The 25,919-nt window shown below is 33.6% G+C and overlaps 1 protein-coding gene across 6 annotated transcripts in view; it reads left to right on the plus strand.

The window, feature by feature from the left end:
* Positions 1-25,919, plus strand: part of KIF2A (kinesin family member 2A) — a 65,532-nt gene that overhangs the window by 38,371 nt on the left and 1,242 nt on the right. For 3 of the 6 annotated variants that reach the window (XM_068535383.1, XM_068535385.1, XM_068535387.1), the window contains 16 exons: positions 1,624-1,678; positions 2,672-2,794; positions 3,357-3,457; positions 5,231-5,326; positions 6,999-7,053; positions 7,448-7,610; positions 9,701-9,791; positions 9,891-9,954; positions 10,510-10,601; positions 10,967-11,109; positions 11,426-11,630; positions 12,374-12,484; positions 13,523-13,590; positions 17,835-17,985; positions 21,292-21,393; positions 23,823-23,958. In XM_068535383.1, coding sequence (XP_068391484.1) covers positions 1,624-1,678; positions 2,672-2,794; positions 3,357-3,457; positions 5,231-5,326; positions 6,999-7,053; positions 7,448-7,610; positions 9,701-9,791; positions 9,891-9,954; positions 10,510-10,601; positions 10,967-11,109; positions 11,426-11,630; positions 12,374-12,484; positions 13,523-13,590; positions 17,835-17,985; positions 21,292-21,393; positions 23,823-23,958 — 1,756 coding nt within the window. Of the gene's footprint in view, positions 1-1,623; positions 1,679-2,671; positions 2,795-3,356; positions 3,458-5,230; positions 5,327-6,998; positions 7,054-7,447; positions 7,611-9,700; positions 9,792-9,890; positions 9,955-10,509; positions 10,602-10,966; positions 11,110-11,425; positions 11,631-12,373; positions 12,485-13,522; positions 13,591-16,664; positions 16,779-17,834; positions 17,986-21,291; positions 21,394-23,822; positions 23,959-25,919 lie in introns of all 6 variants that reach the window. The other 3 variants (XM_068535384.1, XM_068535386.1, XM_068535388.1) reach the window with 2 other exon arrangements.

The following is a 25,919-nucleotide window of genomic DNA, read 5'->3' on the forward strand; positions in this document are numbered from 1 at the left end:
AAAATTACTGCCTTTAAAAAAAAAAAAGCAAAAAACCTCAAGCTGTATTTGTATTCATAATTGACATCTGGACTGGGTTTATGTTTGCTGCATTGTTTGGAAAATTTGCAGTACAAGCTGGCATAAGAATTCCTTATTCTGATTATGCACTTTTATGTATTTTCTTTTTATTAGAAAGTAGAACTAATTTTAGATTTTCAGCTTGATAGATTTTCATTTTTTCCTGAAGAATTTCCTTTACCATTAGTTTTCAAATTGGATGCCATTGTGCAGTGGTGTACTGTTGTACTTCAGAGAAAGGATAAGAATACATCTAGTTCAGTCCCTATGAGGTAGCTGTAACCTTTAAAAATGAAATGTCAACTCTAGGGTATATATTTGACATTGAAAGAATAATTAGGAGATACTTCATTTTGATGAGAACACTAAATTTTGGTCCCATGGCTGAAATTTTAGGGTGACTAAAAATAATGCCTGTGAAACATGATATCTATCTTGGATGGCCATTTGATCTCTAAATATGAGGAATTTTGTACACTCCACAGAACTCCTGTCTATAGTAAAGTTGATTTTCAATTTGAAACGTGGGCAAAAAGGCATTTTCTCCAAGAATTTTAAACAAATTTTTATTTTTAAATGGTTGACTAAAATTTGTTAGTAAATTTTACATGTAGAAACATTTAAAAATCATTTCTAGCAAGCACTTGACATCTAGTCAGCTCGCTACTCCTTTTTTCATTTTGTTTTATCCTATCAATAAATAATTCCACATAAGTAAGCAGCAGAGCATTCATCTTTACAGAATATGAGGGATGCCAGATGTTAAGCTTAGTTATTCTTTCTTAATCTGGACAAAGCAAACCTAACAGATTTTTCTGGTGAGCATGTTTATGAATCCTCCATTGTGCTCCGTTCTATCACACGTGCATTTTTCATGTTAAACTGCAATTACTTAAACTCTTCCCCATCCTTCTAAATTAATTTTCCAAAGTTGGAGCGTAGTCTTTTCCCCCTTAGACTATGCATTAATTGCGGCTTTCTTTTCACCATACTTTGTAATGTCTAGTATACAGTACTTCTACGTCCCACATCTTTGCTCTGCACAGTCACCTTGCCCTTCCTCCTACCACCTAAGAAGAAAAGATGGTCAGACTAACAGATGAAGTCTACAAGGTGTCTGTGTGTTCTGTGTAGCTTCAGAGTTAGATTGAAATTGCCAGGTACAGATTTAGTCTTGTCATTTTGTTTACACATTGGGGAAAAAGAATTCAGTTTATTAAACATTTCATGTAACTGCACCCAAGTTTTGCCAAGCTGGGAACTTGGACCTTTTCTGTGTAGTGACTTTTTAATTCTAGTTTTCATAACTTGGAGATCAGACTGTTGCTTTCGCATAATGTACGTAGTGTCTCGTGACTGAAGTTTGCTTTGTTTTATAGTATCTGTACTCCTTGTATTTTTCAAGAGCTATTTTGTGAGCAGATGATGTATTTCTCCATTGAAACCACAATAAAAAAAAAACAGCAAAAAAATAGATAAATAAAAATAAAGGAAGCTGATTATGATAGACATATATATGAGGAGTAAAGAGAGAAAGTAAAATGAACATTTTCTCTTTTATAGAATCGACGGACTGTGGCTTCTATTAAGAATGATCCTCCTCCAAGAGATAATAGAGGTAAAAATTTACCTATTAATTTTGCCTATTGCCCTGACAAGGTAAATCAAAAGTAAATATTACCCTTGACATTATTATTCATTTAAACTTTACATGGCTAATTTTAAGATTGATATCATCTTGATTTCCCAACACAATAATGTCAGTGGAATAAAGAAAATGATTTATAAAGGTATGTGATGAATGTGAAACTCCATGATATATGCCATTTTGAGGTGTCTTATTTACCCAATAATTTTTCAGATTTGAGGAGAGTATTATGAGAAAGAAACGAATGGGGAAGTAGTCGGTTAATTGATTTCACAAGGGTAAATTTAATCATTGTGACATTTTTACATTATTTTCTGGCTTACAAACTTTCAAAAAGTGTCATGGGTAACTTTGAAGACAAGTCGAACAGGTATCAATTGCAGTTAATTTCAGGTCTCTCATGTTTTCAGCTAGGTGATATAAAGCACAGTTAATTTCTTTTCTACTGTTCAGAATGGTCAGCAGTTCAGAATGGTCCTTTCTCATAGGGATGTTTCCTCTGTATGTATGGATGGTGAGGCAGGACAGGTGTAGGTATTAGAGGAAAGATTGGAGGTAGAGGGAAAGCCCTGCACTTTCAGCACTATTCTTTGAGTCTTGTGAAAATTTATATTTCTTTGTAAAATGTGATATTTATATTTAACTTAATATTGCTTTTTCCACTTTTGTAACATCCACAGTGGGAAATTCTCTGTTGAGGATTTGCGTATTTGACAAGCAAAGAGTGGGATTTAGAACAAAAGGAGGGTTGAAGGACTTTTACGTTTTTACTTGCTGTATTTCTGAATTGTGTAAGTTTTTCAAAATGAGAATGTGTATAAAATCTGTATTTTGCACACTTACTTTTTAAAAATTATTTAAAATCAAGCTTGGCTTTGGTTTTTATAAATTATTCAGATTGAGTTTTGTTTATTGAACAGAATTGATTATTATTTATATTTTAAAATTTTGTTTCACTTTCAGTGGTTGGTTCTGCACGTGCGCGGCCTAGTCAACTTCCTGAACAGTCTTCCTCTGCACAACAGAATGGTAGTGTTTCAGATATATCTCCAGTTCAAGCTGCAAAAAAGGAATTTGGACCCCCTTGTATGTAAATCATGTATCAAGGATTCAGTCATTTTAGGCATACATGTATTTTCTCTTGGTCAACTTTATAAGTCCCCAAATTGCAAACTTAATTGCAGGTTTTATTTTTACCATTGTGGAAAATTTTTTTTGTTGTTAGTTTAGTCTGTTAATTGGGTTTTAAATGTATGTTTTGGAGGAAACAATTTATAAATATAAAACTATAACAATGTTTCAGTTGCTTTGAATTTAAAATTATGTCCAGATAATTTTGACAGATGTTATAAAAGAAATTCTTATGCTTCTTGATCCTTTCCAATTCAAAGATCTTTGATTCTAAACCAAGAGATGACATGTATCAATATGTCAGAGTCATTTTTCATGACTCATTTGTATATTGTCCTGTTCCTAGCTTTGTTAAAGCAGCTCATAAGTAAAGTTCACATATTTGTCATAGGCATGTTTTGTCACTGTGTACCTTTTTTTGGTGTGTGTGGTAAAATTTCATACATAAAATTTTTGTGTATAAGTATGGTACTCTAAAAAGAAAACTAGGCTTCTACAGCTCATCTGTTTCTTCCAGCACGTAGAAAATCTAATTGTGTGAAAGAAGTAGAGAAATTGCAAGAAAAACGGGAAAAAAGGAGACTACAACAGCAAGAACTTAGAGAAAAAAGAGCCCAGGTTTGTAACAGAAACATACTTTGTTTATGCACCAACCAAAGATTAGACTGTGTCAGTGAAAGTGATTGACTTATGAAAAAACAATTGAGGCATTCATTTAAAGATTTCAATATAGTTCCTTAAATTGATATTGAGGAATAATATAAACTCTTGGGGAAATAAGTTATCATAACAGATTTTTTACTACATAAACCTTTCAAGTTTTAGTGGGTACGTGTTAGTCCTAAAGCTTGTTCCTTTTTGAATAGTAAGCCATTGTGTTACAGAATTCTAATGGATGTATAACATCGAGAATAATAGGATTTTGGCTTTTTAAAAAGGACTAAAAATACATTCAGAAAAACATCAAGTTAAGGTATATGGTTATACTATCCATTTTATTGTTTTTCCATGGTTAATAAGTTCAGCATATCACAATGAAAGGGGGGAAATTCATTGTGTGTTGATTTATACTAGATGTTGAGAGTATCTCTGATGTGCCCCTCTTCTCACATTTCCTTTAGATAGTAGCAAAACTTTACTAGCAATGGAAAAGTTGCATAGAAGACTGGTCTTTTATCTCTCTACAGGTCTTCACATATTAGAAATTCTGCTATTGTACAAATAATTCCTGCATTGTGCTTGTATTGTATCTATTATATTCTCAGAACTTGTTTCCTGTAATAAAATATCAGGATTGTTTCCTTATTTAGGAGTATGTTCAAATGCCCTTAATCATAAAGATGTTGTGTTGTGGAATTGTGGAATCAGTATAATATTCAACCTGAATAAATCAACTTATATCTGAAAGTGACCTGAGAATGACCAGTTGGGTTTTGAAATGAATAATGCTTGTATCTACTGATACTTAGTACAGATGCCACCTGGTGTTTCCTGTGGGTACTTCATAATATTTTTACATCTCTTTGTGACCTCTTCTTTACATTCTGCTTCTCAGTTGACATAGTTGGTGTTATTTCCCAAAAGGTTAATTGAAAGTATGTTACATTAACAGTTTTGAAATTTCGTTGTACTCAAAGCAAGTCTGCATATAGTATATGGGGAAAAGAACCTGACCTAAAATGTTTAATAATTTATACTCATAGCTAGGAGAGGCTGTTAACTGTTGCTATTTGTATCTTAATCTGAATTTTCTCAGTTTTGAAGCAAAAAAGTAAATTGTAGTTAGCATGCAGTAATTTGAATTTTAAAGATTTAAAAAATTATCTTGGCTTTGGATTCCTTTAAATTCTATGTCCTATTGATTTGGGGCTTTATTATACCATGCCTTAGTTTTTTTTAGAGAGTCAGTAATAATAGGAAGTGAACATAGATGAATCCATAGTTCTACTTTGCTGAAACACTGAATTAGGAATTGGGAAGAAGAATCTGATTAAATGCATTTTTCTAAGAATTTCAGCTTTTCTAGAGTTCTTTATTGATGTTTAGGATGAGCACTGTTTTTGTTTTGCTCAATTTTCTAGGATAATTAAGGTATACGTATAACATATTTGAAATAGGTCAAAGGTGGCTTTAATAAGGAGTATTTGGTTTGGAGTTAACAGAATGCATGTTGACTAACAGAATTGTGTTTTTAATATGAAAGTGATTCCTAGGCATACTATTAATCTTGAACTCTGAAACTATATCACATCTCAGGTTTGAGTTTGGGCTTGGCTGTTACAAATGACAAAACCTATTTAATTTTAATTTTCAAACCATATATAACATAAACGCAACAAATACTACAGTATTGTAATTATAATAAATGATGAATTCTCTGTCTTCTTACAGGATGTTGATGCTACAAACCCAAATTATGAAATTATGTGTATGATCAGAGACTTTAGAGGAAGTTTGGATTATAGACCATTAACAACAGCAGATCCTGTAAGATTCTTTGTAAACAGTTGCTCTGGAACTTTTTATGCTGTAAATAAAAACATGTTTGATACCCCCTAAGTTAATACTGGATTTAGCTCTGTAATTTTTTCTCTCTTTATGGTTACTCCTTCTCCATATTTTAAGAAGATCAAGAAACCATTGGGAATTCCCTGGCGGTCCAGTGGTTAGGACTCTGAGCTCTTACTGCCAAAGGCTCGGGTTCAGTCGCTGGTCTGGGAACTAAGATCCCACAAGCCACATGATGCATCCGAAGAAAGAAAGAAAGAAAGAAAGAAACCACCCACACTTACCCTTATTTTCTCATTATTTCCCATAATTTGATATGTTAGACATGCTTCTCACAAAGAATCCACTTCAAAGCAAAGCCTCTGTGTCCTTGGTAGGACAGAGCAACAGTCAAGGATGATGTCAGAAGACCCAGTTTCCTTTCTGACCGTCACTTATACTTTTATCTCAATTCCAAGTTTGTTTCCTCTTGGCTTGGGCTGTAGATCCCACCATCATTCCAACTTACTACTAATTAATTTGTTATTTTTAAATAATTGTTACTCTGGCTTTTAACAATAAGTGATGGTTGTTGAGGACTGCTGTAAACCAGAAATCTAGTGCTTGAAGAATGTTCTGCTGTCTTATGCAACTCCTTTCCTATTGAAGAATGGGAATTTGTTGGACAGGGAATACTTTTGTGAGTAATTTGTATTTATGAAAAATAATCCATCTGATTATTAATAATAATTAATAATCCTAGTGTATACAGAATACATTATAGAATGTAATGCCTGTGTTAAGGCAGGTGTACTACATACGATTTAATAGAGTAGTTCATAACATTTGCATCTCATATATTTTACTCCTTGCTACCCTTTCATTTGTTTAACCTACATCTGAGCTCATACTTTATGACAGTGACTGGAAAACTTTTTCTGAAAAGGGCCTGATATTTTTGGCTTTGAACCATATGGTCTTTGTTACAACTACTCAATTCTGCCTTTGTAGTATGAAAAGCAGCCATAGACAATACATAAATGAATAGGTATGGCTGTTTCAGTAAAACTTTACAAAAGTGGGTAATGGCTTGGATTAGGCTTTCAGGCTGTACTTTGCCAATTCCTGCTTTATATTAAATATCATAAGAAGGCAAGTATTGGGAACATTAATTTTATGAAAAAATATTAATGTCTAAGAATTGGCATATTATAAAGTTATTCAAATTATTTTGGCCAGTAATCTTCTGAGAACTGTGTTTCTTGTCTACAGCTAGTTATCTTTGCCAACAATTTTCCCTATAATCTATCTGAAAATATGCCACTTGGTAGGAAATTTTACTTTTGTTGTATACAGCACATCTTGAAGTGAATAAGGTAGCTTATTAACGTGAACCTATTGCTACTAAGGGTGGTAGTGTCCTCTACAAAGTTATTTCCTAGTGGTTTACCAAATGACAAAATAAGCGAGTTTCCATTATACTTAGAATTTTTGAAATAATTGTGTCTGATGACTATTAAAATTTCTGCAAGCTAATTTGTTTTTTAAGCTTACTTATCCTATTTATGCTATGCATAAATTTCTAAAACCTTGGGAGGAAATATTGCATAATTAACTTTTCAGTGTTTTATATACCACTGATAATCACTGGAAAAAAATATTTTATTTCTAGATTGATGAACATAGGATATGTGTTTGTGTAAGAAAACGACCACTCAATAAAAAAGGTATGCTTATTGAGCTCTAATCAAGGGTTGATTTTTGACCTGTTTGCAATTTATTTTGTTAATAGCAGAAATCAAATTGGTTTGGAAGAGTTAAACGTAAATCATTTCATTTGTACATAACCATTATGCAGATTTCTATGGTTAGGTCTGTTGATGTGTTACTGCTCTAAGAATCTTTGCCATTCCTGGCTTTACAGAAATCTTGATTTTTCTTTTTTTTTTTTTTTACTTTGTTGTTGAAATATTCTGTTTACTTGAATGGCGTATTTATGGGATATTTATATTTACAGGACTTACTGCTTTTATCGAAATTCTTACTACTTAAAATAATTTTTGTGCATTAATTCAAATACTGTGAAAATTACTGGGCACTGATTTTCATTTATTCTTTTAGAAACTCAAATGAAAGATCTTGATGTAATCACAATCCCTAGTAAAGATGTTGTGATGGTACATGAACCAAAACAAAAAGTAGATTTAACAAGGTACCTAGAAAACCAAACATTTCGTTTTGATTATGCCTTTGATGACTCTGCTCCTAATGAAATGGTTTACAGGTAGGTAAATTTGTTTTAAATCAGAATTTTGTTCTTATACTGTGTGTTCACCACCACCACTGAAACTTACGTTGATCTTGGCATATCTCTCCAGAGGTGTAATATCCTTTTCTTTCCCCCTGAGTTTAAACAAATAAGAATATTTAATAAACACGATAATGAATTTTAACACTTGTTTTCTTTAATGCTCCCCAAATCAGTTTTCATTAATGATTAACTTATACACTATATAACACACCATATGTATGGATAAGAAATTTCTAGAAAACATTTTCTGTACCTCTAGAGATGGGATGTGGCTATTTTTTGCTTTTTGATCTCTGCAGTAGTGAAGAAATTTGAAATAACTGTTACACATCAGTCACTTATTTGTCTAAATCTTTATTTAGCACGTATGGCCACTTAAGGAAAAAAAAGTTCTGTAAATCTACTTGCATTTCCCTAGTTTTATCATCTCTAAGCTTTGGAATAGTTTTAGTACATGAAATTCTTGTATGTTCACATGTTCAACTTACAAACAACTCAAACTTACATGTATTGTGCATTGATAATCCCACATTTTTATCCAAATTTAGAGTTTTATACATAGTTTGTAAACATTTACTTCTCATTATTTAACAGGTCAGTTTTAGCAGCATTGTTGTTTCAGTCTATATTAAATTGTCTCGGCAGTTACTTGAATGCTATGTTTCATTGCCCTTTTATTTTATAAATTTGACTGGAAAACAGAAAGTTAAAGGGTTAATAAGAATCCTAAGAATTGAAGATGTTATAAATGAGATAAGACCAACTCCACTGGTCTTAAGCCAGTAAACTGGGAGTTCAGCTGTAAAGAAAGAGGACAAAACTAAAGAACATGTGAATGCTAGATAGAGGTATTGTGAAAAATTTGTTTTAAAAGGGAATTATAATTATAAATTGTGTATTTTTTACCTTTTTGAGAACTGAGTCCTGTCCTCCCCCCTCACTCCCTTCTCTGCTTCCACTCCTGACTCATAAAATATGTCTGTCTGACTTTTATAATCATTTTCAAGAAATCACTATAAATAAAAGTATGTTTCTGTGTATGTGCTAGATTTAGTAAACATTTTGTGTTTCACCCTGTATTTATGCTTCTTAATTTTACCAATATTGATTCTCTCCCCTTTCTCTTATCCTTAACTTTTATGGATTGAGAAGTTAGGCTTTTTGTTTTGTCTGATCACTCTTCAGACTCATTTCCAGTTCTTTCTGATTAGAACTTTTTTCTGCTCCTTTTGTTCTGTACTTTCTACACTTGTGCCTTTAAAAAAAAAAAATCAATAGAGCTGTATAAAGTGTTCTACATATATTCTTTTGAAGCCTGTGCAAAAAGTAGATTTGTTTTCTATCATGCTTTTAGGGCTCTGCTCAATTAAGTATTTTTTTGTCCCTCCCTACCTTTTTATTTTAACTCCAGCAATGATTATACCAATACATAATATTTGGGCATCCTTTTCCTGAATCAAGACTATCAACTCAGAATTCATTGTCTTATAAGCATAACTTATATTTACTTACTCACATTCAAGGAAATTTTACCACTTTTATACTTGTTTAGATAATGTTTTTGTACTTTTTTTCCCCTCTAGCTTTTCTGTATTGAGATTACCACTCTTGATTCTGTTTCTGTTGAAATCTTTGATACTTTTTTTGGGTTGGGTTGGGGTTTTTAGTTTTGGTTTTAGTTTTCAGATCTGTCCTACTTGTCTGGCTGCTATTACCATATTTTGCTGTTATTTTTTAAAACTTTCCTACTGTCTTCTATATATTATGTCTTTAGCTCAGTTACTATCAGGTTTTTTTTCCCTGTCCATTATTATTGTGGCCATTGTCTATTTCGGAATTATTGCTTGAAAATATGCTTTAAAGAGCTTTAAGCAATTCTAGGACATGGATATTTAAAATTTTAAATCAGTGGGGTCAGTTGTGGCCTCGCAGTTGATCCCACTGATTTGTTAAAAATCTTGTTGTAAGATTTGCTTATAATAACACTTGATATTAGTTTTATTGCTTATTTGTTTAATTTAAATATTAACTGTATGTTCTGACTGGTGCATTTTATTTTTAAGGTTTACAGCTAGACCACTAGTGGAAACTATATTTGAAAGGGGAATGGCTACATGCTTTGCTTATGGGCAGACTGGAAGTGGAAAGACTCATGTAAGTAATTCATTACAGTTACATCCTGGTATGAAGCCAGTTTATTTTCCTTATATCTTAGTTCTAAGACCTAAATTCTATTTTCTTTTTAACATATAGACAATGGGAGGTGACTTTTCAGGAAAGAACCAAGACTGTTCTAAAGGAATTTATGCATTAGCAGGTAACTCCCCTTTTTGCATATCATATATAATATTCTTCTTGAATATTATTCAGGTGGCTTGGAAATAAGATTTGGGAGTATTGTCCAGAATTTTAAGGGTAACTAATGCTATACTTACTATATATTGTGTCAGTTTTAGATTAGTGGACTGTTTTGAAAAGAACTGTGCTTTGGGGGCAAAAATCTTGATTATGTTTGTGTTGTAATCTGGCACATTGTTGGAGCTTAGTGTTTGTTGTTGAATAACTGCTTTGTGAAAAGCTTCCATTTGGTATGATTATGAAAGTAACCTTATTATGACTGCCTATAATTTTATGCTATTTATAAAGATAAGTAGTAGCATTCTCTTCTTGGATATGAAGGAGAGTGGCCTTTAAACTTTAAATGTAGAAAAACTATTACTACTTTTTTTTTTGGAAAATTAATATCCACTTTAATCTTCATTTTTATTATTGATACTGTCATTCTAGGTAAACATTAGTTGATTTGAATTGCTTTTTAAAAACAATATTTGTTGCATCTTAATAAATTTTCTCCATATGAAATTATTGACAGCTCGAGATGTTTTTTTAATGCTAAAGAAGCCAAACTATAAGAAGTTAGAACTTCAAGTGTATGCAACCTTTTTTGAAATTTATAGTGGTAAGGTAAGTGGAAACTTAAAAAAAAATTTTGTTTTTTAGTTCTTTAAATTATGGTTAAAAAATGCATAACATAAAATTTACCATTCTAACCATTTTTAAGTGTAGAAGTTCAGCAACATTCACACTGTTGGGCAGTCATTGCCACCACATAATTGTTATATGTATTTGGAATATTTTGTTAAAGTTCTGTGTATGAGATTTTTAAAAATTCCCTTTGAAACTCTTTAACTTCAGTATCGATCATTATTATTCTAATAACATTATTACTAGAATTCTCTGAAATAATTTTCAGACTCTGAATGACTCATTTTTATAGAACTATTCTTTTTTTATTTTTAAAGCTAGCTTTCTTTCTATTTTTTTTTTAGGTTTTTGACTTGCTAAACAGGAAAACAAAATTAAGAGTGCTCGAAGATGGAAAACAGCAGGTTCAAGTGGTGGGATTACAGGAACGGGAGGTCAAATGTGTTGAAGATGTACTGAAACTCATTGACATAGGCAACAGTTGCAGGTAGCTCTCATTTTAATTAAGAAAGCGGAACAGTTTCATGATCAGTTTTATATACTTTGCATATAACAAAAGCAAAGCAAGGATGTTATTCAACGCATTTTGGACATAAAAATCATTATTCATAAAAACTTTTGAAGTATGCCAGATTAAATTGTAGTAATCTGGTTATGTTTGTGTTGTTAATTCAGAATGTCTCTTTTGTATTTAAATAATAAAAACTGAATAGTTTTTTCTTTCTTTTTTTAATGAAAATATTGTGGTTTGCACATATAAATTGAACTTTTTACATATCAGAATGTTCTTAATTACACTGTAGAACATCCGGTCAAACATCTGCAAATGCACATTCATCTCGGAGCCATGCAGTGTTTCAGATTATTCTTAGAAGGAAAGGAAAACTACATGGCAAATTTTCTCTCATCGATTTGGCTGGAAATGAAAGAGGAGCTGATACTTCCAGTGCAGACAGGCAAACTAGGCTTGAAGGTGCTGAAATTAATAAAAGCCTTTTAGCACTCAAGGTAAATAAAGTGCATTTAATTGTGAAAAGTCTTTTACTTTTGACTTCATTTTTGTTTACTCAGTTACAAAATTATAGTATTTGTTTTTTCTAATAAGTAAGAGAGGTTATCAAAATTTAGTTGCTTATGTTTGCAGTTATAGATTTATATTGTACCCAGAAATTTTCTTTGCACACATTATTTATTCTTTTTAAGGTAGATAAAGATCTGTTAGTTAGCAGGCCAATTCCTACGCTGCTTAGGGAGATTCCAGAGGGCCTTAATCATTAATCAGTCTTTTTTCTTGAAGGAGGGCAAGAAACCACAAAACTGAGCTAAGAAAGTTTCTCAGAAAAATGTGGAATGGCTTTCAAAAAGTTAGGCCACTATTATATATCTTCCTTGATTAGCAAAGCAAAGAAAGCATTCTGTTTTTTTCTTTCGTAGTACCACTTTAAAAGTTTAACTTTTTACAGTTATCCTACTGCCTGTTACTTCTAAACACTAATCATAGTCTCCAGAAGAATCTTTTGGAATTAATAAAGTAGTCTTTTGGATTGGGTTTTTTTTGTTTTCCAAATTTCATTTTCTTGAATTAGGATTTATAGGAACATTTCTACTATGCTGTAAACCTCTTAATAGAATTTTCAGAGCTGATTAGATCTTAAATGTTAGGGTTATGGTAAGAGATGTTTTAAATATGTTCATTAAGATTACTCTTTATAAGAAGTAAAATCTGTGAAATTTGCTTTCTTAATTTTCAGGAGTGCATCAGAGCCTTAGGTAGAAATAAACCTCATACTCCTTTCCGAGCAAGTAAACTCACTCAGGTGTTAAGAGATTCATTCATAGGTGAAAACTCTCGTACCTGCATGGTAAGTTTGTTTGTTTGTTTGTTTTGTTTTAATCTTAAATGAATAATTATGTAGTATATTTGGAAAAATTAAAAAAAACATTAATGACAGTCATTTAAAGTCTATTGTGAGAGATACAGTGATACTTGAAAATGTGGTCCCTGCCAGTCTGATAGGATTATGTTGTAGTTATAATGCATTCTACTAATTCCAACATCTGAGTCTTCTTGAGATTGGTTTTCATTGATTTCTGTTTTCCTTGCATATTGGTCACACTTTTCTATTTCTTCATATATCTAGAATTTTGGATTATATAATTTTCATTATGAATGAATATTTTATGGACACTCTGGATTCTGTTATGTTCTTCTAAAGATTATTGATTTTGTTATTGTTGTTGTTGTTTTAGCTGGAAGTTAACTTAGCTGAACTCCAAACTCTTGTCTCCCCAGCTGTGGGCATCAACTGACCTTGAAATCTCTGTTTAGCTCTTTTAGACTTAGCTATGTTTCTTGCAGTCAACCTTGTGTGTACTCTTAGTTCAGGGGTCAGCCAGAGATTTGGGTAGTATAAATATATATGTAGAATATGAGTTTCTTCCTCTGTGGTTATTTCTTTTCTGGGACAAACTTCACTTCCCAGCTGCTCTGGTGCCTACCTCCAAACTCCATCCTTTAGTTTAACCACTGAAACTCCAGATTTCTATTGAAGTTTTAGTTGTCCTGTGTGACAGCAGCAGAGTTTGCCCTTAGGCAAAAAAAGTTATCAAAAGTAGGGGCGGACAGTCACTCAATGTTACTCCCTTCTTCTAGGTGTTGACCTCCATTTTCTGCCTGATATTTGATCATTTTGTGGTGCCGTCAGAGTTGTTTATATTTTAACTGGAGTTTATAATTATTCTTTGATTATGGGTGTGAGATAGTGAATTATCTTGGAGCTAAGGTATCATTAATAACTCTTTTTTTAGATGGCCATATTAAAATTAGGCCTGACTGAGCCATATGTCAGTATTGTCATCATTTATAACATTTTCTTTACCTTTGCATTTTTCCCCCATAGATTGCCACAATCTCTCCAGGCATGGCATCCTGTGAAAATACTCTCAATACATTAAGATATGCAAATAGGTATGAAAAATGGTTATTTATTTTGAAGTTTGAAGGGAATAGAACAATATATGGTTTGATTTAATATCTGATAGGGTAAATCTTACTGCACTGTTCTTTACATTTTCAAAAAAAATTTGCATGTTATTCATTGAAATGATGTCTAGAATCATTTTGTCATATTCTAAAAATAATTGGAAATGTGTTGTGTAATTTGGGAAGACATATTTTTAGTAGAATAGGTCTTATAATCATAGAACATGATTATATTTTTCCATTAACCAAGTTATATTTCATAATATTTTACTATATTTAAATCATGTAAATTCTTATTATTATATTAAGACTCAAAAGTAAGTGAGTATCAGGAGCCAGTCCGTATTTCTTAAATTGTTTTGCATATGCTGAAAATTATTTCTGATAATCTTAAATATTATACATGGGGAAGCTAGGGTTTAAGTAGTGATAGCACAGTTCTTTCTGGTGTTCTGTATGGGTTACATTTTATTATTTATGGCAATAGTGTTACAAACTTTAATAGACCACTGCATTATTACGAATGAGAGGACAAAAAGCGTTACACACTATTAAAGCAATTTATTCCTTATAGTCACAAAATGCCCTTGGAATTTTGGATTGTAATAGGCCTGTTTATATTTGTTCCAGAGATTTGTTCCCATTGCTCTTGTTTTGAATGACTATATATATAGTTTTAAATTTGTATTATCACATACTGCATTTGTGATTTTAACCTAGAGATAAAATTCCTCTTTGTATTCCATTTCTAGTGTGGAGAATCTCTTAATTTTGCTAAACATGAGTATTTGTACTATTTTTTTGTTTTAATCACTACGGAAATTTTATTTTTAATCTTTCATTAAAGTATGAAATACATATGCATACAGAAAAGTACCCAAAACACAAGTGAATAATTTAATGAATATTTACAAAGTGAAAATTCCTGTCATCAGACCAGGAAATAAAACATTTCCAGTCCCCCAGAAAATTCCCCATGTGTCCCTTTCTGATCACGAATCCTGAATAGCATGCCTAAATCCATTAATTTCTACCCCGAGGTAGCCATTGTCCTGACTTTTGTGGAATAAATTTCTCAATTTTCTTTCTCTGTTTTTAAAAATAGTTTTACTACCTATGAATGTATCCCTGAACAATATAGGTAGCTATATTTGAACTTCACATAAATGAGATCATACGCTTTGTTCTTTTGTATTTTGCTTTTGCTTCAACTAAAGAGATTTTTAAAAATCATCAATAAAAACTGTTGGAAAGTATAAAATTATTGACCTTTCGTAAAGATATTAAAAATAATATCTTTTAAAAATAATTGAACTTTATTTTTAAATTTAATACCCTTTAAACTTTGAATTATAAGATTCTAGCTATGAACCTTTATAGTACTTTTAATCATTCTTTGTAGTGAACATTTTTGGTATTTTGGGGTTTTTTTCATTAATTTAAAATGCTTCTTGTTTCAGAATTGTTCATGGGAGAGATGAGGAACAGCTTAGTGTAGTAAAATGATTGCCGTGTTGTAGAATTAAAACCCTCCATGTCTTCAGACTTCTGGCTGCAAAGGAATCCCCCTAATGTGAAAATGCTGTATCTGGTTATTCCTCTAGTTCATTTAGGTCCAAGTAAAATATTTTAATTTATTATCATATAATGTGATTCATTTGCAACCATTACTAACCATCTAGGACAAATAATTCTGTCTTTTATTTCCATATCTCTAGGAATAAAGATTTTCAACCTCATTTGATAGCTCATTTGAGGAATATAATTCCTGCATATAGAATAGTTTAGGTTGGGCAAGAGAGCTTTGAATAGAGGAAAAATGTGTGCTTAGGGGCTAATAGGTATCTAAATTAGGAGATTCTGAAAGAGTAAGTAATGGGGTTGGGAGTAAAAAGAGTTATTAAGTCAGTATTAGAAATTTAGGTTTGTCAGCACGTGTGTAAATAAGCTTTCCAAAAGGATAAAGGCAAAGGAATCTGGTATTGAACCTTTGAGAGTAGATATTACCAATAGGTCAAAGAAAGATTCTAAGTAAAAGAAATTATTAGTTTGATCTATATGACTATTTCTGATGTATAACAATAGTAATATCATTTAGTTTAACCTAAGAGAAGTAATGAGAAAAACAGAGAATATGGTTAGTATACTGAAGTGTTTAAACATAAGGTTTGTACTCACAGCTAGGTTTGAACCTCAGTTATGCCACATTCTCATTGAATGAACTTGGGTAAGATACTTTATTGCTCTGAACCTATTTCTCATCTGTAAAGTGGTGATAATAATATCACAATATTGTCGTAATGATTAAATAATATAATGTCTAAAAAATATTAATCATAATATCTGATATATAGGAAGTAATTAATAAATATTGCCTACTGTTATGAAATGGGATTGGCCTAAAGAGGACATAGGGAGTCACAAAAATTGGGTCATAAAAGCCATGATTTAGTTAAATATAACTGTTAGAGACATTAGCAAAAGCAATTTAAATTCCATTGCTAAAGGATTTTTTTCACCATGGTTCGTCACCTGAATCACCAAACACAGAAAATTATCTGAGTGACTGTTTTCTCAGTTTGTTCAAGGATTGCTTTATAGCTAATACCATTCTAGGTGCATAGGAAAGAAGTTAATTCATTATAAGCGGTGTATGCCATTAGGACTTAATTCTCTTGTGTCCTGTTTGAAAAGACTGCAAGCGTGTTGAGGACTCATTAATGCTAATAAAATATTCATGGTATTGACTACACAAGGAAATTAGACATGAGTGGTCATGTAGCTAAATACAGGGCATTTCAAATTTAGGTGATGGACTCGTTAAACTTCTAGAAAGATCATGAGAAAAGGAAGGACTATGGAGTAGGGAGTCAATAGAACAGAGGGGTTCAAAAACCTCTTCACATTGATTATTTTTAAGATTGTGTAAATACATTGTCATAACAACGTTGATCCTTTTCTAAACAAATTAAACTGAGTACTAAATGCAAACTTGAAATGTGCATTGCTGTCTTTACAAGAGCATTTTCTTTTAATTTGTTGCTGTTTTGGTGCTGCAGAGTAAAGGAGTTTGGAATTAGTCCATCAGACATTCCCTTCTCACAGGGTAGTGGCAGTCGCCCTGATCTCTCTCCTTCTTATGAGTATGACGACTTTTCTCCTTCAATTACCAGGTCTACTTCATTCTATACATAAGATGTTTATTTTAATATAGTTTCTTTTGGATTGTGCTATGTATAAATGTTTTATAGCATTTACTTTCATAGCATATACTTCTTTTGTCCTGAGCCACTTTATTTTTCATTTTCATTTTGTTTGGCAGGTGGTGGTTATACTGCATGATCTTCATTTTTATGTACTTTATTAATTTGCTTTAAAATGTTGATTTAGAATTCAGGCTTCCTTTTCCCCTCATATTTTTAAGGATGATGTCATCTTTGCATATTTACCATTGAAGGATAAACTGTCTTATTTAAAATGAAAAGTTTACATTCTTTCTGTCTGCAAGGAAATCACAAGGCTCCTCTTGACTTAAAAAGTGTACCCTCTCCCAAATATGTAAATTGAAGTTTAAGGGGTAAACTTTTTTTAATGGTAGAACTTTACAGCTTATAATCTTTATAGATAAGAAATATTTCACATGTAGCTATTTTAATTGAGCCTTCTAACTACCAAATCTGCAAAGTGTATTAAATTCTTTGATTTTGGGGGACTTCCCTGGCGGTCCAGTGGTTAAGACTCCACGCTTCCACTGCAGCACTGCAGGGTGTGCGCAGGTTCGATCCCTGGTCAGGGAACTGAGATCCCGTGTGACGCACGGTGCGGCCAAAAACAAAAACAAAAACAAAAAAAACTGATTTTTGACTGTGATTCATTTATTGATCTAAGTGCCATTGCTAGAATTTTTCTGTTCAGCAATTTAGTTGCAACAAGTGTCTCTTATTTATTTTGAAATACTGAATCTGCATACTTTGTTGATTTCTCAATTTGTTATGCACAGTAGTTATGTTTGAAGTAATTGTAAAGTTAAATACCTAAGTAAATTCCTAAAGCTTCACAGCTAAACATACCTTTAGTATTTCCACAGATTTCAGTTAGATTTGATCTGGAAAGCTGACATCATCAATATTAATATGTTTATTGAATTGCTTTTATATTAAATAGGTTGATATTTCTTGTTCCTCTGCATGAGTCTTTATTAATTATAGATACCTCTTATGTGTTTATAGGGTGAAAGAATTGACTGTGGATCCAACTGCCGCTGGTGATGTCCGTCCAATAATGCACCATCCACCAAATCAGATTGATGATTTAGAGGCACAGTGGGGTGTGGGGAGTTCCCCTCAGAGGGATGATCTAAAACTTCTTTGTGAACAAAATGTAAGTGACATAATATAGTTGTAATTATCTAATCTTAGTCATTTCATCCATAGCAGAATAAGTGAAAACTATCATCTAAATCAGGGATCAGCAAACTACAGCCTATGGGCCTGCCATCTGTTTTTACAAATAAAGTTTTGTTGAAACATGGCCCTGCTCATTAAGACCAGAGGTGACAAAGATTGTATGGCTCACAATCCCAAAATATGTACTAAAGTTCACTGACCCCTGATCTAACTATTCTTTTTTCCAGATTTTATACTGATGTTAAAATTTGGGGATTTTTAAAGTAATACAGGGAAAAAACAAGTTTAAGAATTGTACATACAATATATCACATATAGAAAGCTTAGAAACAAGATTATGGACACATGCACATGTATTAAAAGGATTCATGAACTGTATCAAAAATGGAAAAAATCTGACATTTGTTAAATCTGGTTGCTTTCTGTATTTTTCAATGTTTGGTGAAATTTCATAAATTTAAAATTTTGATTCCCCTGTTGCTTAAAAATAATAATATGTGCCCACTGCATAAGGACAATGAGGTATAAAGAAAGAACAAAAAAGCACAAACACATTTTCACATAGTTATTTAACTTCATTTTTTAAATGTATAATCTATATAGTTTTGTATCATTCTTTTCCCACTAAGAATCCTGTAGTGGCATTTTCTTATAATGATAAAAGGTAGCATTTATTAGTTGCTTACTTCATGACATATATTTGCTAGGCATCTTATGATCTGGTATAGTCCTTACAATTCAGTGTGGTAGGTACTATAATTATCCCTGTTCTTAACTTGACTAAGATCATACAAGTAGTAAGTGCTGAAGCCCAGCAGGATTGAAATCTGGGTCTTTCTTATACCAGAGTGAAATCTTAGGTCAGCTAAATTGATTGCTTGCTGCAATAAGATATTCTTTGGAAACAGTATAACTTAATGTTTTTATACTTTCCAGCAGGTATTTTAAAGTCCAAAATATTCTAGAGTAAACAAACGGATATCCTACTTTTTGTTATCATGTTTCAAAATACTCTACAAAGTAGGACTCAATGCAGCAGTTCTCAACCAGGAGTGACTTGGCCCCTCTCCAGGGAAAAATGTATGGAGACATTTTTGGTCGTCACAGCTGGGATGGTGTTGCTAACATCCAGTGGGCTGAGGCCAGGGATGATGCTAAACATCATACAATGCACAGGGACAGCCTTCCTCCTCCCCCCAAAATTGTCTGTAGTGCCTAAGTTAAGAAACCTGGTTTACAGTAAGAGTTCTGAACTTTGAACCATAGAGGATAAAGAACTAAAAATGAAATCCTGGCGTTAGTCTATCCCCTGTCCCCAAAACGTTTGAAAGAGACTGCAGTTGCTTTTTAAATCCTTAAAGCAAAAAAAAAAAAAAAAAAAAAAATCCTTAAAGCAAACCCTGAATTGCTCCTAGATACGGTGCCTCCAAAGATATGGAAAACCAGAACAAGATAGGCGCTCCCTATAGCAGCAGATCTCTCACATTTTATTCTTGCATCTATTGGGTCTTTGCAGGACCTTAATTTGGAGAGGTTGGCTAGGTGACCAGAACTAATCCAGAGGCTTTAAGCATGACATCATGGGTTCTTGCAACCTTCCTTATATATGAGAGAGTGTGGATTTCTTTCAACTTTGCCTTCCCCAAGGAACTGTCTTGAGATGGTTCAGCATTAGCCTTTAGTTAAGTATTGGTGCATGTGTACATATTCTTATTGCTATATTAAATTTTAACAAGGTAGATTAAAATGGGATAGTGTCCAGGACATGCCCTGGAGATAAAAGTAATACAGGTAGACAAATTAGAGGATAATCAAGTGCATTAGAATTCCATAAGTAGTTGTACAGACAAAAAGTATTCTGAGTGGGCTGCATGGAAGTGATAGGAGTTTGCATAATATCTTGAAGCAGAGAAAAGACAGGACATTCTCGGCTTGGCAGGGAAGTGGGCAGATAAAATGAGTAAAGGTGGTTGACTGTGTGTTTACCAGAAGGACAGAGAATATGAGAGAATCATGCCTGCATGTCCTGATTAAAAGCAGATGGCTCGGGCTTCCCTGGTGGCGCAGTGGTTGAGAATCTGCCTGCCGATGCAGGGGACACGGGTTCGAGCCCTGGTCCGGGAAGATCCCACATGCCACGGAGCAACTGGGCCCGTGAGCCACAACTACTGAGCCTGCGCATCTGGAGCCTGTGCTCCGCAACAAGAGAGGCCGCAATAATGAGAGGCCCGCGCACCGCGATGAAGAGGGGCCCCCACTTGCCGCAACTAGAGAAAGCCCTTGCACAGAAACGAAGACCCAACACAGCCAAAAATAAATAAATAAATTAAAAAAAAAAAAAAAAGCAGATGGCTCTTTTCCCAAAGAGAAAATAAAAAATTCTTTAGCCAACTTGATTATATAAACTTTTAGGGATGGCAGCTTACTGATGAATGAGTCAAATAAGTTAAAGTCTATTTATAATATTTAATTTAACAAAAACACACACATATATTTAGAATTGTGTATTTTATTTGAAAAATGTTGCTTTTCCTACTGACATTTTATAAAACAATTTTAAGGGTACTTCTCAATCACTACAGCCACATTTTGAGGAAATAAATCATTAGATGTTAGAGTTGGGAAGGAAGCTCAAAAAAGAAAGCAAGGCCAGAGAAGTTTGACTTGATGTAGGACCAAAATATTTGTTGCATATACATATGTGAGTTTTTGTTGATAAAGTTGTGAATTGTCCATTAAAATTTCTGTAAAAACCAGTAAGTAAATTGTAGAATGCAATTCAGAAATTAAAATTTAGTAAGAGTTGAATCCTTCAGAATACCAATTTGATAGTCACAGTCATGAAAGATATTATGTTTACGTCTCTCTTCTAGTGAAAAGAAACTTAAGACATATATATGAATTAAATTGTTAGGGAAAGTAAACAACACTGAGGAAATATTTCAGTATATTTCTAGCCTGTGATAAATGTATTTTTGAAAAGTTGCACTCCAAAAGAGATTGTTTTTTTACAGTAATTCTGCAGTAAAGCTTGGGATAAGTGAAAACTCTCTCTTACTGATGTGTTTAAGTTTGTCTTACTGAGTGTTATGTTAAATATTTTTGACCCATAAAAAGAAATTGTGGCTTTGCCTTATGTTTTGTTTTAGTAGTCTTTAACATTCAAGCATCCTCAGTTTCTAAGTTGCATTTTTATAGATGACATAGAAAAACTACTTTTTTATTATAACATTTAAAATATAAACTTATGTCATAATTTTTAAACTATTTTTATTTTAAGGAAGAAGAGGTTTCTCCACAGTTGTTTACTTTCCATGAAGCTGTCTCGCAAATGGTAGAAATGGAAGAACAAGTTGTAGAAGATCACAGGGCAGTCTTCCAGGTAAAGTAAGACAGAATCTTTAATCAAATGTTTCTCTAGAAAAATTAACTACCAACTTTTGTAATTCTTTGAGTATCACACTAATCTAAAAATAATACTTGTTTATGTGTAAGTATATGTGTATTTGTAGGGCATATGACACAGTAAATTTTGAATGGAATGAATGATCGCTACAAACAAACTTTCTTTGCAGCTGTGATGGAAAGATCTAGTTTATTTCTCTGTTCTCCCACTTCATTTGCTTTTGTCAGTTGTCCGTTTATAGAGGAGTTGAACTTCTGCCCTCCACTACCCCTTTCTTCATGGTAGCCCAGTTTGTTTGACAGCAGTAGGAAAAACTCTTCTAAAGGGTATCAGAACAATTGAGGAAGAGTCAGTCTTTGCAGAAAAGGAGGAGTATTTCAGGAGAGTTACTGTAGTGACTGAGCTGTCAGTGGCAGATGACTGAGGGGTGTTATATCCCTTCCTATAGCAGTAACTCCTTGGGTATTTATCCCATTGTGTGTTAAACCTATTTAAAAAAACCTTTTACCATACAATCCTCCCCTCTCCCTTTTTATAAACAAGAAAATATTCTGCGGACTTCCCTGGTGGCACAGTGGTTAAGAAAACGCCTGCCAATGCAGGGGACACGGGTTTGAGCCCTGGTCTGGGAAGATCCCACATGCCGTGGAGCAACTAAGCCCATGCGCCACAACTACTGAGCCTGCGCTCTAGAGCCCGTGAGCCACAACTACTGAGCCTGCGCAAATAGAGCCCGTGCTCCGCTACAAGAGAAGCCACTGCAATGAGAAGCCCACGCACTGCAACAAAGAGTGGCCCCTGCTCACCCACGCATGCAGCAACGAACACCCAATGCAGCCAAAAATTAAAATAAATTTATTTTTTTTAAAAAAAAGGAAATATTCTGGAGGGTGATATCTATGAGGAAGTGAAGATAATTTTGAACATCTTTATGGAGACTGTACAGTCAGGTTGCCCCCCGCCCCACAGTGTATAAATCCTTTGTCCTGTTAACCTGTATTCCTTCTCTGATGTTGAAGAAATCTTCATTTATCTGTAAACAAACATTAACATTCCTCAGCTCTTGCCATTCAAGCACTTGGATGAAGGTCTCAAAAACATAAGAGAACTGTTTATAACTTCAGAATAGGGTATACATTGAAACTGTTACAGTTTTAGTCAAGTCCATATTATGGGAATCTCTTCAGAGGCTAGGTATTTAGATTAAATCAAAAAAGGACACTTGTAATTTAAGAAAAGTGTTAGAACAATATGGACACCCATAAAACTCAGGTGAGGCTTTCAAACTCAAATTTATACCTGATGTGTCAGAACTAAATTGGTACATTTATAGAACGGTTGTGTGTGCAGCACAATTGAATTGTTTTGGAATCCAGCAGTAGACTTGTGAATTCCTTGTTAGAATGAGGTATGCGCCACAACTACTGAGCCTGCGCTCTAGAGCCCACAAGCCACAACTACTGAGCCTGTTTGCTGCAATTACTGAAGCCCATGCACCTAGAGCCCATGCTCTGCAACAAGAGAAGCCACCACAATGAGAAGCCCGGGCACTGCAACGAAGAGTAGCCCCCGCTCGCCGCAACTAGAGAAAGCCCGCACACAGCAACGAAGACCCAACGTAGCCAAACATAACTAATTAATTAATTATTTTTTTAAAAAAGGAATGGTTTCCTTGAAGCATTTATGAATAGTAGTAAGTAGCTACTGTTTAGTGGTTCATTTGACTCTTCTAAAATGGGCTATCCTGGGAATTCCCTGGCAGTCCGGTGGTTAGGACTCTGCGCTTTCACTGTGGAGGGCGCGGGTTCAGTACCTGGTCAGGGAGCTGAGATTCTGCAAGCCACACGGTGCGGCCAAAAAAAAAGGGCTATCCAGTGTTCCCTTACAGTCAATAATTTTGAAGAGCTAGTGTGTAGAATTTAGGATTACCTCTTGGCCCAACCACTGTGAGGCCCCAAATGGATATGTTAATTCCAGATGATTTACAAGTTCTGGGCTCCCATAGGCCTCATCAGATTGATCAGTAACTTTATTATTACACCCGTTGTCTCTCTGTTTTAGGGACAGCTGTTGAAGTTTGAGATTTACTCTGCTCATTGATTGTGTGTGTGTGTGTGTGTGTGTGTGTGTGAGATTCATTCCCTCCCCCAAACCCCACTCAAAGTAGAGTAAAAATAGGAAAATGAAGTCATCTTGCTTGGCCTGTCACAGTGGTGTTTGTGTTCAAATTTAAGGAAATATTCTTTAATTTTACTCTATAAATAAAGATGTTTTATGGTTATTAATATTTTAGAGACTACCATCTTGAGTATGTTTGATTATATTAACATGAAATTTATAAATTGGTTTCTGTCTTATAAATAGGCTCATTGGATTATTGATTTTTTTTTTCTTGGTCATTTTAGGAATCTATTCGATGGTTAGAAGATGAAAAGGCTCTCCTAGAGATGACTGAAGAAGTAGACTATGATGTAGATTCATATGCTACGCAACTTGAAGCTATTCTTGAGCAAAAAATAGACATTTTAACTGAGCTGCGGGGTAATTCTTTTTTCATTTTAGTGTTTGAAATCTGCCTAATATTTGTATGTAATTAGTGGGAGGATTTCATATTGTAAGAAGGTATCTGAAGTGAAAATTATGGGTACATTTAACATCTTTCTAGAGGTATTGAAGACCAACGAACCATTCTGATTTTTCTAAAAATGAAACATGAAAAATCATTTCAAGTGTTCTCTATTCATCTTTTTTTTAGTCTTTGGAGAAGGTAAAGACATCTTATGATTAAAGAGGGAAAATATATTTTAACAAGTTTGTAAATTTTGTATACCCATTCAGAGTTTTAGTTTGGTGGGCCGATGCTTTTCAGAATTATTTTCCTTGGGTTAGGTCTATTACGGGTCATCTTTCTATAGCCTTCTATGTGCATCTCCTTTCTGTGCATATTGTCATGTTTTTCCTTTGAACACTTGTTTTAAAAAATGAAGGGGAAGGTCTCAAAAAACAACTCTACTTTGCTTATGAAGGGAGGCATGTGGTTTACCTACATGCCATGGCTTCTTTCTTGGCTTTTTAATTAGCTTATCTCTGCCGCTTCAGATAAGCATGTATTGTATGTGCTGATTTCTTAGGCTTTGGCAAATTAGCTATCTTCATTTATATGCAAGTAGGCTTCTTTGTGTGTGCTTGCAATGCAACATGAAACCAGACTGAAGTTGCTAGTTTTTAGCATCAAACAAGCTGCTTCAAATTTTTTAAACTAGGTTCTTTGTAAAGTTGGTTATTTGAAATCATATCCTAGAGTCAGCAGTGACCGTTTTGCCAATTTAGAATTGTTTGTGCAGATGTAGGGTTTCTAAAATTTGCTGGTTTTCATGTTCTTCATATTCAAGCCTTGATTTAAAGTGTTTTGATCATTTTTCTAATCTGTCATAATGCACAAGCAGCTTTTTTCGGTATGCATTTTATTCAGAAGACAGAGCACAATGCATCCTAATTTTTTTTCTTTGTAAGATGTAGCTTTCAACTTAGTTCCTTTCCTTAATTTTCTCAGGATTCATGTATAAGTAAGTATATCCAAACTTTGAAGAAATTACTACCTAGATATTATATTATTCAGTCCTTCCTTAGAAAAAAAATTTTTTTTTACCATCCAGAGATAATTTTGTTATTAACTTAAGAAGTTTGAGAGCTATTATCTTATATTACCAGGCATCAAATCCAGCAGTCCTTAAATTCCTTTCTTTTTTCTTTTTTATTATTTTGGCTGTGCTGGGTCTCCATTGCGGCACGCGGGCTTCTCTCTAGTTGCGGTGCAGGCTTAGTTGCCCTGTGGCATGTGGGATCTTAGTTCCCCAACCAGAGATCTAACCCGTGTCCCCTGCATTGGAAGGCAGATTCTTAGCCACTGGACCACCGGGGAAGTCCCCTTAAATTCCTTTCTAAATTTCAGAAAAGTCAACTTTTTCAACATCGTTTTACTTAGGAAGAGGGGAAAGAAATTGAGATTCCACCTTTATATCTCTCCTTTTTTCTGAAAGCCACAATCTTTGCACATTTTAAGTTGGGAAACTGTTGGAAGGTGCTGTCTCTTGTGCATTGTGCGATGCTTACAAATATCCCTGGTCTCTATTGACTAGATGACAGTAGTACCACCCCAATGTGACAATCAAAAATGTCTGTAGACGTTACCAAATGTCCCCGGGAGGGGAGCAAAAATCACTCCCAAATTGAGAACCACTGTTATAGAAAGATTTCTCATCTTCACACAGCTATTATTTGCCTCCTCCAATTTTTACTTACGTATTTCTTACTCTTAAGTGACTGAATCAGTACACGATAGACAGTAGGACAGAATTGTAAGGCCAAGAAATGTATGTCCTGTAATTTCCCTTCCCCATCATGCCCTTTTGCAATCCCTGATAAGGAAAAAATGACATGTCTTCTTAAAAACTCAAATAATCTTAAAATTTCATAGCTTAAAAAGGTAATATAGGAATTGG

The sequence above is a fragment of the Eschrichtius robustus genome, chromosome 2, assembly GCF_028021215.1.
Source record: "Eschrichtius robustus isolate mEscRob2 chromosome 2, mEscRob2.pri, whole genome shotgun sequence".
Taxonomy (NCBI): Eukaryota; Metazoa; Chordata; class Mammalia; order Artiodactyla; family Eschrichtiidae; genus Eschrichtius; species Eschrichtius robustus.